The sequence below is a fragment of the Lonchura striata genome, chromosome 26, assembly GCF_050655825.1.
Source record: "Lonchura striata isolate lonStrDom1 chromosome 26, ASM5065582v1, whole genome shotgun sequence".
Lineage (NCBI taxonomy): Eukaryota > Metazoa > Chordata > Aves > Passeriformes > Estrildidae > Lonchura > Lonchura striata.
The window spans coordinates 2,365,406-2,377,749 of record NC_140728.1 but is presented as its reverse complement, the minus strand read 5'-3'; the positions used below and the strand labels follow the sequence as shown (position 1 = coordinate 2,377,749).

Sequence of the window (12,344 nt, the reverse complement as noted above, 5' to 3'; positions counted from 1 at the left end):
ACATCTTTCTGCACATCTCACATAAGCCCAGCAGGTCACTGTGCTGCCCCCGCAGCCCATGGCCAAGGTCAGCACGGCAGGTGTGCATCAGCCTGAGTGCTGGCCGGGGAAGGAGGGGGCTGGCAGGCTCCGGGGCTGCCACTGCTTTCATCTCCGTCCAGGTTCTGTGCTCTGGGAGTTTGACGTGAGTGCAGCAATTAACTTAATGGAGCCAATGAAATGATGCTCCAGCCCACCAGGTTGGGTTCACCTCCCAGCCAGGGCCTCCTGCCCCAGCGAGGTGCCCGCGGGCCGAGCATGCATTGCTGGCACCGTCCTGAGGCAGGACCTGCCCGCACAGCATTCCTGATCCCTTCCTGGCACCCTCCTGGTCCCTCCCTGCCCTGCACGGGCAGCAGCCAGGGGCTCTTGCAGCCTTCCCATGCCAGGGACAGGATGGTGGCCCTGTTTGGCCCGTGTGAGGTGCAGAGGGGCTGTAGGAGCTTGTGGTAGGGGGGTGCTGGTGCAGTGGGTGAGGAGGAGCTTGAGGGGAGGGAGGAGGAAGCACAGAACCCTGGAGCATACTGGTGTTGGATCTCTGGAGCATCCTGAATACCCAGAATTGTATTGAATGGTACTGAATGCCCAGAATTGTATTGAATGGCACTGAATGCCCAGAATTGTATTGAATGGTACTGAATGCCCAGAGCAATCTGGTTCGGGACCCTTGGAGGATACCAGTGCAGGGTTCCACAGCATCCCAGCACTGTCCTCAGCTTGCTGGAGCAGGAAGGGGACAGTCCTGTGCCCAGGATGGCCCCTCTGCCGTGCCAGTTCTCACCTCCTCCCCTTGCCTTTCCTCCAGACATCGACGAATGCTCCTTTGACCGGACCTGCGACCACCTCTGCATCAACACCCCCGGCAGCTTCCAGTGCCTGTGCCACAAGGGCTACACGCTCTACGGGCTCACCCACTGCGGAGGTAGGGCCAGCTGGGTGCTGGCAGCCTGTCACCCCGCCGGGCTCGGGTCCCACGGAGGCGCACGGGGTGGGGCAGCCCCGCGGTGCGGCTGATGTGGGACCCCTGGGGACACTGCCCACCCCAAGGGCCCGTGGGGAAGGTCGGTTCCACGCATACACCCCGGGCTGAGACCAGGCAGGGACGGGGCTCGCAGCCAGGCTCGCCGGTGTCTGCAACTTCAAACAGAGCGACAGGAGCAATTTGCGACTTGTCTGCAGCGGGAGAGAGGGAGAAATCCCCGGCGTTTTTGGCAGGGAGCTGTGATGGGGTGGGAAGGGGAACATCAAAAGGGTTTGATTTAAATTTCACAAGGCAGATAGCTCCCAAGGGCGGGGGCGTGGTGCGCCCGGGAAGCGGGGAGGTGGATGAAACATGCTTTGCAGGGGCTGCCGGAGCGTGTTGTGGCAGCGGTGCCGGCGGCCCGGGATGACGAGCCCGGGTGCTCCGGTGCTGCCCGGCTGGCGAGGGTCAGCGACCCTCCTCAAATTTTCCATGTCATCTCCTTCTGCTGCGTCCTCAGCCCACGAAGGGCTGGGGCTGGGCTCAGCCTGGATGGGCTGCACCCATCCCTGCCTAGCCCTTGGGGACACCAGGAGTCGGGCTGTCCCTTATCCCCATGGAGCTGGCACAGCTGCGGGGAGGTGGCACTGCTGGAAATGCCCTGAGGTGCAGACCCCCTGTCCCAGCTGGGCTTGGATTTATCCATCCAGAATCCCAGCCCTGAGAAAATGCAGTGATTCAGTGTCAGAGCCGAGGGGTCCCACTGCCCCTCACCCACTGCCCCTTCTTTTGTCCCCACAGACATTGATGAGTGCAGCATCAACCGGGGTGGCTGCAAATTTGGCTGCATCAACACTCCTGGCAGCTACCAGTGTACCTGTCCTGCTGGCTGCAAGCTGCACTGGAACAAGAAGGACTGTGTGGGTACGTCAGGCCAGGAGCCAGCACGGCTGCTGGAGGAGCTGGGGGCTTTGGGATGCCAGGCTGGGTCCCTGTGCTACTCTCTGGCACCCTCTCCTCCCCGTGAATCCCCCATGAGCTGGAGGGTGCAGGGGTCCCTCGTGGGTCTCTGAGATGTGCCAGCCATGGGCATCCCTGATTGTCATCACCAGCTGGTGCTTGTCCCTTGGAGCTGGTGAAGTGCCTGCCAGGTTCGGTGCCACCACGGGCCACCCTCACCTGCAACAAGATGGGCAAGAAGGACAGCTGTGCCCTTTCCTGCACCTCCAAGGCCCGATTTCTGCCAGGTACCAGCGCTAGTGCCACCACCAGCATGAGCAGGGGGGTCCCCATTTCCCTGCATGGCCCAAACTGAGGGGAGAAGAGTGGCTACACAGCCAGAGTGCAGTGGCTGAGGGAGGGAGGGAGGCTGTTGCTTAGGAGGGCTCATTGTTGGGTGTAGATCCATGGGACAGGTCACTGGTGCAGGATCTCTATGGCAGGGTGCTGGGCATCATCCCCCCACAGCCCAGCCATGTCTGCCTGCATCACCCTGGCAGAGCCAACTCCCCTTACTCCCTCACAGAGTCTGACAGCAGCTACACAGTGAGCTGTGGGACCCCCATCCTGCGGCAGGGCGGCCAGCACAGACCCACCAACAGCAGCCAGCAGTGCCTTGGTAAGGGGGTCCTGGGGTGCCCACGGCTGCCACCAGCCTGGCTGGGCCATGCCAGGTTTCTGAGCACCCGCCTGTTCTTTCAGAGACTGTGGCTGCGCCGGTCAAGCAGAAAGCCTCCTTCAAGATCAAGGATGCCAAGTGCCACCTGCACCCCCGGACCAAGGGCAAGCAGGAGGAGGCTGGGAAGGCCGGGGCGCAAGGTGAGGTGTGATGGTGGGGAGGTGGGGGTGCCTGTGCCCCAGCAGGGATGGGGTGCTGACCTGTCCCCCATGTGCAGGTGGCTCGGCACCGTGCTCTGACTGCCAGGTCACCTTCGTCAACCTCAAGTGTGACTCGTCCAAGAAGGGGAAGGGGCGTCGGGCTCGCAACTCCCCCAACAAAGAGGTGACGCGCATCACGCTGGAGTTCGAGGCGGAGATCAAGCCTGAGGAGATCACAGGTGGGCACAGCACTGGTCTGACCCCTCCTGGGTGCAGGCACAGGTGGTGGGACCAGGGACACGATACCATCCCCATGCAGCAAGGAGAGATAAACCAGTCCTCGTCTTGCACTGGATTGGCACGTGCTGGGTAGCACTTGCAGCTGAGCATCTAGGGGATGGGTTTAATGCTTCTGGGCTTCCCTCTCCACCCCTCTCTTCTCACTGCATCTCTGTTTCTTCCTGTACCCCCATTCCCCTCTGCACCACCCAGCCAGCTGCAACCTGCACTGCCTGCGACAGAGAGTGGAGAAAAAGCTGAAGTCGGCCATCAAAGCCCTGAAGAAATCCATCAACCAGGAGCGGTTCCTGCTGCGTTTCTCAGGGATGGAGTACGAGGTGGCCCGGAAGCTGAGCGTGGCCCCGGAGCGGCAGGAGAGCTGCGGGCCGGGCCAGCAGCGCCTGGCCAGCAAGTGTGGTAAGGAGCGTGGTGGGGTGACGAGGGGACCCGGCGGTGACAGCCCCCACAGCATCACCGACGTCCCCCCCGGCTCTCAGTCAGCTGCTCGCAGGGAACCTATTACCACGGGCAGACGGAGCAGTGTGTGCCCTGCCCCCCTGGCACCTACCAGGAGAAGGAGGGGCAGCTCTCCTGTGACCTGTGTCCCCGCGGCGACACCTTCGGACCCATAGGAGCCACCAACATCACTGGCTGCACCGGTAAGGAGGGCACGGGTGGGGCTCGAGGCACACTCAGGGCATGTTCAGGGCTGCAACCTCAACCATTAGCCAGCAGACAGGAAAGCCTTGAGCAACCCCAGGGCTCACAGGAGTTCCTGGTTTGGCTGTTTATTATTTAGAGGGGACCCCAGGAAGGAGAACACTTGCTCTGGGTCTACTGCTGAGGCTGAGGGGGAAGAGGATCTGGGTATGGGGCAAGAGAGCCCCAGGCATGTGGGGTGCCAGGACTGAACAATTCCTGTGCCTGCAGGTCAGTGTCCCCCTGGCCAGCACTCTGCTGATGGCTTCAAACCCTGCCAGCCGTGTCCCCGTGGGTCCTACCAGCCCGAGGTGGGACGGGCGCTCTGCTTCCCCTGCGGCGGGGGGCTGACCACCCGCCACGAGGGAGCCCTCTCCTTCCAGGACTGCGACACCAAAGGTAGGTCAGAGCTGGTCCCCAGGAAGGGGCCACCCAGCAGGGCTGTGCCAGCAGCTGACACAGCTCCCTGTGCTCCCTGACCCTCCAGTGCAGTGCTCCCCTGGGCACTACTACAACACGAGCGTCCACCGCTGCATCCGCTGCGCCGTGGGCACCTACCAGCCCGATTTCCGGCAGAATTACTGCATCTCCTGCCCTGGCAACACCACCACCGACTTCGACGGCTCCACCTCAGTGTCCCAGTGCAAAAGTAGGCGGGCTGGGGTGCAACAGAACGGGGGGACAGGTGTGGGGGTCCTCCTTCTAAAGTATTTAAAAGTCCTGCAGAGTTTGGGGTCATTTCAGTGCTTTGTGCATGCAGGCAGGCATGGGGGGTTGCCTAATGGGACACTGCCCCTCTTGCCCAGCAAACCACCCCCAGTGGAACACTCCCCACCAGTGCCCCCATGGCACTGGTTCCCAGTTGAACTGGTCTCCCTGCCTTGCAGACCGGCAGTGTGGAGGGGAGCTGGGTGAGTACACGGGCTACATCGAGTCCCCCAACTACCCGGGGAATTACCCTGCCAACATCGAGTGCACCTGGAACATCAACCCCCCGCCCAAGCGCAAGATCCTCATCGTGGTGCCGGAGATCTTCCTCCCCTCCGAGGACGAGTGTGGCGACGTCTTGGTCATGCGGAAAAACTGTAGGTAACCGAGCGGGCCGCGGTGCTCAGGGGAGGAGCTGGGGAGGAAAAGGTCTGGGCTTGGCAGAGCTGCCTCGTGCAAAGGAAGAAGGGCACATCCCCCAGCAGCAGGAGGGGAATTTTGGGAATAGGGTGAGTGGGGAGATGAGCATCATGCTGCCATCCAGGTGTCTTGCTGGATCTCAGGGATGTGCATGGGCTGGGCTGTGCGCCTGGGCCTCAGCCTTCATTTTGGGGATTAAAAGCCCCAAATCTGGTGCAAGGAAGGAATAACAATCCCTGGTATGTAACATGAGAGTTAGGGGGTGCTCAGCCTTGCCCAGCACAGACAATTCCCATCCCTGATGTCATCCTTGACCCAGTAAGGCTGGGGGAAGCTCTGCTGATGGGCAAACAGCATTCTGTGTTCCCTTGCTGTTCCCTGCAGCCTCCCCATCCTCCATCACCACCTATGAGACCTGCCAGACCTATGAGAGACCCATCGCCTTCACCGCCCGCTCCCGGAAGCTCTGGATCAACTTCAAAACCAGTGAAGCCAACAGCGCTCGGGGCTTCCAGATCCCCTATGTCACCTACGACGGTGGGCACAGGGCACGGGGAGATGCCATCCCAGCACGCTGATGCTTCTCCCTCCCACAGTTGGGGACCCAGGTCGCCCCCAGTTCACACCTCCCGTGTGTTTGGGGGGAGTGGACTGAAGGATGGAGGCCAGAGGTTTGGGGACAAGTGGCAGCTCATGCCCTGTGTTTTTTGGCAGAGGACTACGAGCAGCTGGTGGAGGACATCGTGCGGGATGGAAGGCTCTACGCCTCCGAGAACCACCAGGAGATCCTCAAGGTGAGCGTGTGCCCCCAAGTCTGTGTTATCCAGGGCTGTGGGGATGTAGCATCCTTCCTTTTGGGGATGCCTCCTGCTCTCCTTGCACTTGGAGCTTCAGGGGAGCACAGGGGGGATGCTGAACCTCCCTTTGGCTCGGCTTCCCTGTAGGACAAGAAGCTCATCAAAGCTTTCTTCGACGTGTTGGCACACCCCCAGAACTACTTCAAGTACACAGAGAAGCACAAGGAGATGCTGCCCCGCTCCTTCATCAAACTCCTGCGCTCCAAAGTCTCCAGCTTCCTCCGGCCTTACAAATAGCCCCCCGCCGCCCCGGGCTGCCCCGCAGCCAAGGAAACCCTCTTCTCCCTTCCTTCTCCTTTCTGATTTTTCCTTCCTCCGCCTGGCTCCGGCAGGATCGCCACTGCTCGCCCCGCAGACGTCCCCCCACGATTTCCCTGCTGCGCTCCCAGCCGGGGGCACGCTCCGGCGGTGAAGCCGCTCCCCTCTTCCGAAGCAGCTTCTTGGAAGGTTTTAAGAAACTGAAGTAGTGGTCCTTCCGCTGTCCCGCGTCCTCCCTTTGGTTTCCTTTACGCCAGGTCTGTCCCCGTTCCCTGGTGCCACCAGCAGCCCAGGACAGCGTGGGGGTCCTTGTCTCTGCAGCCCCCGGGGCTGGCGCCGGCTGCGGCCCCGCGGAGCCCTGGCAGAGGAGCGCAGGAGCTGAGCCGCGTCCACCGCAGCTACCGGCGCCGCTTTGCAGAGGTCGGGGGGAAAAGAACTGACAAAGCCGACTCGATGGAAAAGGAAATGCAAAGGAGTGATGGCAAAGCCCACCAGCGCGGCACCGTGGTGGCTCTGGCCCGCCGGAGAGCCGTGCTGGTGCTGGGAGGGAAGCGCAGCCAAGCCACGTTCCCGGAGAACAATGTCTGGCTGCACGGGAGAAAACAGGGAGCAAAGGAGACGGACTTTCAGCCGGGTTCGATTTTTTTTTTCTCTTCTCCCCCCCCACACCCCAGACACTTGTGCCAAGAAACCAGACTTTGTTACAAGCTCTGCCAAAGAGTAACTCGGAAAAGCAAGCTTTGAGAAGAGCAGGAGTTAATGTTTGTGCACTAGGATATCCTCCTTTCTACCTTTTTCATATGTATTAAGTGCAATCATTTGAGTCTTCCTTATATTATTTAGAGGGAAGTTGTTTGTTTTTTTTTCTACTAGAAACGACAATATTTATAACTGCCTGAGAAATGAGAATGTGTGTTTGCAAGAAAACAAAAACCACCCACCCAGAGCAAGCCGGGCCCTGGGCTGTGCTGACCAGCACGATGGCATCTTCAGGCCTTTTCTGCCACGTTTGTCCCCGATAAAAGCCCCTCTCTGGGGGGAGATGGTGCCTCTTCTGCTCGGTGCAATGGGGTGAGTTTTTGTAGGGTGTTGGAGGCGTCTTGGTTCATCCATGGGGGTGGAGTTGGTCCTGTCAGACTGATCCACCACGGTTTGGGTGTTGTTCCAGCCCCGTTGCGAGGGGCATCAGAACTCAGCCCTGTCACCTGCTTGTTGCAAACTGATTTGTTTCCCTGAGGGGCTCAGGGATGAGCCAGCACCTGCTGAGGACAGGTCTGGGGATCACGCTGGGAGGAGAGGGGAGCTACCCTCCACTCAGCCCTGAAATCTCTCCCAGGCAGAGCCACCCTCACAGACCTGGGGAGGTTTTGTGCTTCTGAGTCCCACCAGCCATTTTTGGCCCCATCCCTGTGTGTTCTCACCCTGCAGGGATGCTGTGGGAGTCCCTCCCCAGGGAGTGGGGTGCAGGTCCCAGGGAAGACTCATCCTGCCACCCCTTGTTTCACTGCATCTGCCTCCCCCAGACAGGCTCAGCTGGGGACAGTGGCCAGGTGGACAGCACTGGTGGGTTTGGGTTTGTCCCCCCAGCATCTTCGTGTGGACAGACAGGACTCCCAGGGACAGGCAACTGCTACCACCACTCGCCCCTCCTCCTCCTCCTCCTCCCCAAGCCTCCCTACTTTTCCAGCCCTGCTGCCGGTTCTCAGCTGTCATCCTCCCCACACTTTCATCCTCATCTTCATCCTCTCAAAGACCTGGAGCTGCCAGGACTAAACATGATCGACCTGCCTACAGCTCTGCCAGTGGCAGGTCCCTTCTCATCACTGTCCCCACTTTTGCCTCCCTGTCCCTTTGCCCACACCTGAGCCAAGCCCTGCTTTTAACAAACCAATTATTTATTGCTCTGCGTGTCCCACTGGGTCCATCTTTCCTGCATCTGGGGAAAGCAGCTGCTCATCCCTGTTTTCCCTCCTTGATCCACACTGCTCCAGCACCCCAAGAGCCTCTCCCGGGCTCTGTGAGGGGCTGCAGGGGGCTGAGCACTGGCACAGGGGCTGAGTTTGTCCCCAAGATGCGTCAGTTGGAAAAGTCTCTCCTGATTCATCCCAGCTGTGGATTTTCCCCTCCTGCCGCCGGCTCCCAGCCTGTTTGGAAGCTCCACATCTGTGGGCTGAGCTGTTTGTCACTTGGTCGCTGTCTGAAAGCAGCTGCTTTAATGCACAAAAGCTGCTGTAGGGATCTGGAGGGGTTTTGTGGCTCTGGGACAGTGGCACAGACCAGTGACCTTCGAAAGGGCCCTTTGCGTTTAGAAGGAAAAAAACACCAGCAGCAAAAATAAAATCAGCCCAGGAATGACCAATCCTGCTGTGGTGGCCTGGAGTGCCACAGCCCCTCCTGCCCACCAGAGCTCATTAACTTTGATTAACTCTGGCTCATCTAATGTCAGGTTACTGCCCAGCTGCCTTTGTGGGGCATCAGGACCATGGGTTGTCCTGGCTGTCACCTGTGTCACCTCTGCTTCCCTGTTGTGGAAGGATGAAGTGGGCAGCACATCCTCCTGGAATGGCCAAAGGCACCTGGAAATGGTGCTTCCCCCTTCTCCTTTCATCAAATACCTTAAAAAAGTCCCCAAAATTCCACAGGGCCCTGGAACCACCCACCCCGCAGTGGCCCAGCCCCACTCCTCACCCACCCCCACCTCAGAATGGGTTTGAAAGGCTGAAACCCGTGTCAGCCACCTCGGGGATCAAGGTTTTAAAGCAGTCAAGAAAAATTAAGGGTTGTTGAGGTTTTGGCTTTTTTTTTTTCATGGAGTTATTTATATCTGCCTTTTGCAGCGGGCCAGGACTTGCCATCTCCAGCAGAAACTATTAAAGTGATGAGCAAGATGTAGTTCATGAAGTTATTTGCACTTGATTAAAAGAAAAAAAATTGTTATTTGAACTTTGTAAAAAGAAATGTTTGCATTTTGTATTGTCTTTTTTTAATTATTAAATGGAATTTCTTGGTGTTGTGTTGATCTTTCAAAAACTGGCTCTGATGCTTATTTTAAAGGTTTTTAACAGCAGGATCCAGAGCTATTTTCATTGTTTTGTTCCCTCAGATGCTGACAAGCTTTTCCAGGGCCTGAAGTATTTTTTCTCCCCCCCACAGAAGCTTAAATGCTGCCCTTCCCTAAGCTCTCCAGCCCCTGCACAATGTATTTATTTATGCACATTATTTAAATGCAACAAATTTCATTTTTAGCCAAGAACACGGAGTTAAACCGGCTCAGAGGGAAGAGGGGAAACACCCTCTACCTCAGCCCCATCCCCTTGCTGGGCTGCAGCTCTGTCCCCTTCAGCACCCCTGGACCCACAGACAATGCCCAAGTGCTCAGGAGCTGCACCTGGGGAGGTGTGGGCTGTGAGGGGCATTTATTTAAACACTTCTGCTGCTCCTCACCAGCCCTCCCAGAACAGGGCTGGACTCTGCACAGGACTCAGGTGAGCTCTGCACCAGGTAAGGGGGACACAGGGGGATCTGGGGGCCACAGCCCAAACTGCTGAACCTGCACCTCTGCTCTGGGGGCAGAGTGGAGCCCTTCCCCCTGCCTCTCTGAATACAGGGGGGATGAAGCTCCTTCCCTCAAAAGCTCCAAAATCCCACTTGGAATTCATCTCTCTCAACACAGCATCTGAGCATTCCTCAGGAGGAAGGGAGCAGTTCTTTAGCAAACCCTCCCCGAGGAGCTCTGGAGGAACAAAACCACACACAGCCATGGATGTCTGGAGGGTTTATTGCTGCCCCCCTTAGTAGAGGCGCTGGGGTTTCCCCATGGTGCTCTTGATGTACAGAGCTCGCACGTTCTGCCAGTTCTTCTTCAGCAGGGACACCAGGAAGTTGATGGCCAGGTGGATGTTGTAGACGAGCTCGTCCTCTGTCATCTTCACGTGACCCACAGCCACAGCCAGACAGAGCACCTGGGGACAGACACAGGTACAGCTTTCACAGGCCAAAGCAAAGGTGACCGAGCTGACCCACTCATCAGGAGTTGGGCTGTCCCATGGTCTGGACATGCTCCCACCAGCTTCACTTTCTGCCTCTGGGGCCAGCCCCCAGCCCTCTCTGCACTGTGGCAGAGGCCAGGCCTCCTCTCTGAGCAGCCTGGAAGTCGATGCTCCCACTTCCACAGGCTGGAGGCAGAAGGATTTATGAGTGAGCCAACAGGCCAAGTGTCAGGACATTGTTAACTCGGGTATTCTAAATGCTCAAGCATTTGCAAACCCTCACATCTGCTGTGGCCTCTCAGATGTGCCCCCACGATCCCCACAGAGCTGCTCCCAAGTGAATTCCGACAGAGTCGAGTCCCAAATTCAGCCCCAGCAAAGCCCCCGTCAGGCTCAGCCCCCCAGGGACACCTCTGGCCAGGTCCCACCCCATGAGCAGCACCCACGTGCTGGGAGCATTAATTACACTGGATTGTGCTTGGCACTGAAGCATCCAGTAATTTCTTCATCATTTGCTCCGAGATCCATCAACCACAGTTAAATTATTCCTCCTTCCTTTCTGGCTGGCCACGGAACACTCCAGGTACCATTTCTCCTTGCTGGAGGGAACCAGCTACAGCTTCAGGAACACTCGAGGGACACCTACAGCCCAACCCAGAGACGGCAGACACGGAACAACCCCCAGGCACACAACTGAAGCCATGCTTTACCTTCTTCATCTGAAACTTGATGGTCGATTTGACCTCATCGACCTTGGCCACCAGGTTCTCATTGTGGGTGAGCAGAGAAGGGAATTTCCCAGCTTTGTTCAGGCCTGGGCCCAGGATTCGAGGAATTTGTTTGATCAAGGACTCAGAGGCCAGGAAGGCATCGTACTTCTTAGCTGCAAGGAGACAACCAGGGGGCTAAGGATGGGCTGGCCATTAATTACATAATGTATGACCCATTATGAACTATGGGGTGAGCTCCTGTCTGCCTGAGGAATGCACAAGAGGGACTCTGGAGTTCCCAGGAAGGGAAGGATTTTCTCTCCAACCAAAAGAAATGAGCACATTTCATTCTGTTCACACAAGAACTGCAGGACTAAAGCACACTCTTGCTTCTGGCATTTCTCAGCTTTTGCTGCCCTCCAGCTCCCTGACCAGGTACTGAGGGACATAGCAAAGGATGAAACTGTTGACAGGATCACTGTGCGTCTCTCCTTTCCTTGGACAACCAGCCCCATTCCTGCAGTACTGACCTGTCAGACCTGCACTGGAAACAGCCTGGTGGCTTTTCTGAAGAGTTTTTGGGCAGATTTTGGTACTGGAGCTGACTCTGCTCAGCTTTTCAGCTCTGTAACTAACCGTGGCATAGAAATCTGAGCATAGGGAAAAGCCTTATGGACACTCACCCAGCTTCTTCACCAGCTTCTTATTTTTGTTGAGCTTCTTCAGAGCTTCTATATCCATATGAGGGATATCAACTGCTTTGGCCTCATCGCAGTGCTGCTGGTCCCCCAGCAGACAGACCGAGAATTTGGGCCGTGGCGTCGACTTCAACCTGGGCAAGGAAGGAAGGTCCGAGTCAGAGACCGGCCAGCACCACCCGCTTGTGCACGGAGCCAGCACGGAGACACCTTACCGCAGCACGGGGCATCCTGCACAGCCGCTCACCTGCCGTCCCAGCAGGCCGGTGGGGCCAGCCCGGGGGCTGCCGCACCTCCCCTCATGTTTTAAGACCCAGGGTCAGGGTCCGTCCGGCCGCCCCCTCTGGGCGCGCCGAACTCCCCGAGCGGTTCGGCGCCGCGGCGGCCCCGAGCGGGCCGGGCAGGGCCGAAGGCTGGGTAGGAGCGAGAGCATGGCGAACCTGACGGTACCGGAGAACCGTTTGTCCTTCTGCGGGTCGTAATTCTTGAGGCTGATCTGCAGCTCCACCGTCTCCACGAACCTGCGGGAGGCGGCGGGTGAGGCCCGGCCGGGCACGAAGGGGGAAAGCCGGGGGTGACACCGGCGTGTCCGCGGCTCTTACTTGCGCTTCTTGGCACGGCTGCCGTGCAGCACCTCCTTCACCGCCTCGTACAGGGTGTCCCGGGACACTTTGCTGCTGCGGGGGGAAACGGCAGCGCGGGCTCAGGGCCGGCCCCGCCCGGGACGCGGCCCCGCGCCCGCCTCACTACCCGCGCGTTCCCCCCGCGCTATCCACTCCGAGGATCGCGCCTCGCCGGCCGCCCGGCCGACCCCGCAGCCCCCGGCGGGCGCGGATGGCGGCGGATGGCGCGGAGCAGACGCTGGGCCGTACGCACCTCATGGCTGCGGCTGCTCGGAGCGAAGGGGC

General features: G+C 58.7%; 2 protein-coding genes across 5 annotated transcripts in view; one reads left to right on the top strand and one right to left on the bottom strand.

Moving 5' to 3' along the window:
• The window catches only part of SCUBE3 (signal peptide, CUB domain and EGF like domain containing 3), a 40,472-nt gene extending 31,425 nt beyond the window's left edge, over positions 1-9,047 (top strand). For all 4 annotated transcript variants that reach the window (XM_085561164.1, XM_085561163.1, XM_077789034.2 and 1 more), the window contains 14 exons: positions 845-961; positions 1,802-1,924; positions 2,113-2,247; positions 2,526-2,618; positions 2,702-2,818; positions 2,896-3,057; positions 3,311-3,514; positions 3,595-3,756; positions 4,028-4,195; positions 4,284-4,445; positions 4,684-4,881; positions 5,309-5,461; positions 5,639-5,718; positions 5,869-9,047. In XM_085561164.1, coding sequence (XP_085417290.1) covers positions 845-961; positions 1,802-1,924; positions 2,113-2,247; positions 2,526-2,618; positions 2,702-2,818; positions 2,896-3,057; positions 3,311-3,514; positions 3,595-3,756; positions 4,028-4,195; positions 4,284-4,445; positions 4,684-4,881; positions 5,309-5,461; positions 5,639-5,718; positions 5,869-6,018 — 2,024 coding nt within the window. In that variant the 3' untranslated portion in view covers positions 6,019-9,047. The remainder of the gene's footprint in view (positions 1-844; positions 962-1,801; positions 1,925-2,112; positions 2,248-2,525; positions 2,619-2,701; positions 2,819-2,895; positions 3,058-3,310; positions 3,515-3,594; positions 3,757-4,027; positions 4,196-4,283; positions 4,446-4,683; positions 4,882-5,308; positions 5,462-5,638; positions 5,719-5,868) is intronic.
• A 752-nt stretch (positions 9,048-9,799) lies between these two features.
• Positions 9,800-12,342, bottom strand: RPL10A (ribosomal protein L10a). Its single transcript, XM_021536006.3, has 6 exons — positions 12,313-12,342; positions 12,039-12,113; positions 11,877-11,957; positions 11,422-11,570; positions 10,739-10,911; positions 9,800-10,001 (listed from the first exon to the last, which is right to left on the bottom strand). Exons 1-6 carry the CDS (start codon positions 12,315-12,317, stop codon positions 9,831-9,833), a joined length of 654 nt encoding a protein of 217 aa, XP_021391681.1. The 5' UTR covers positions 12,318-12,342; the 3' UTR covers positions 9,800-9,830.
• Between the last annotated feature and the right edge of the window lie 2 nt (positions 12,343-12,344).

Coding starts and splice junctions, on each gene's coding strand:
- RPL10A (XM_021536006.3), bottom strand. Junction 11,571..11,876: donor CGGTTCTCCGGTACCGTCAG/GTTCGCCATGCT, acceptor TTCCTTGCCCAG/GTTGAAGTCGACGCCACGGC. Junction 10,912..11,421: donor GAAGCTGGTGAAGAAGCTGG/GTGAGTGTCCAT, acceptor GTCTCCTTGCAG/CTAAGAAGTACGATGCCTTC.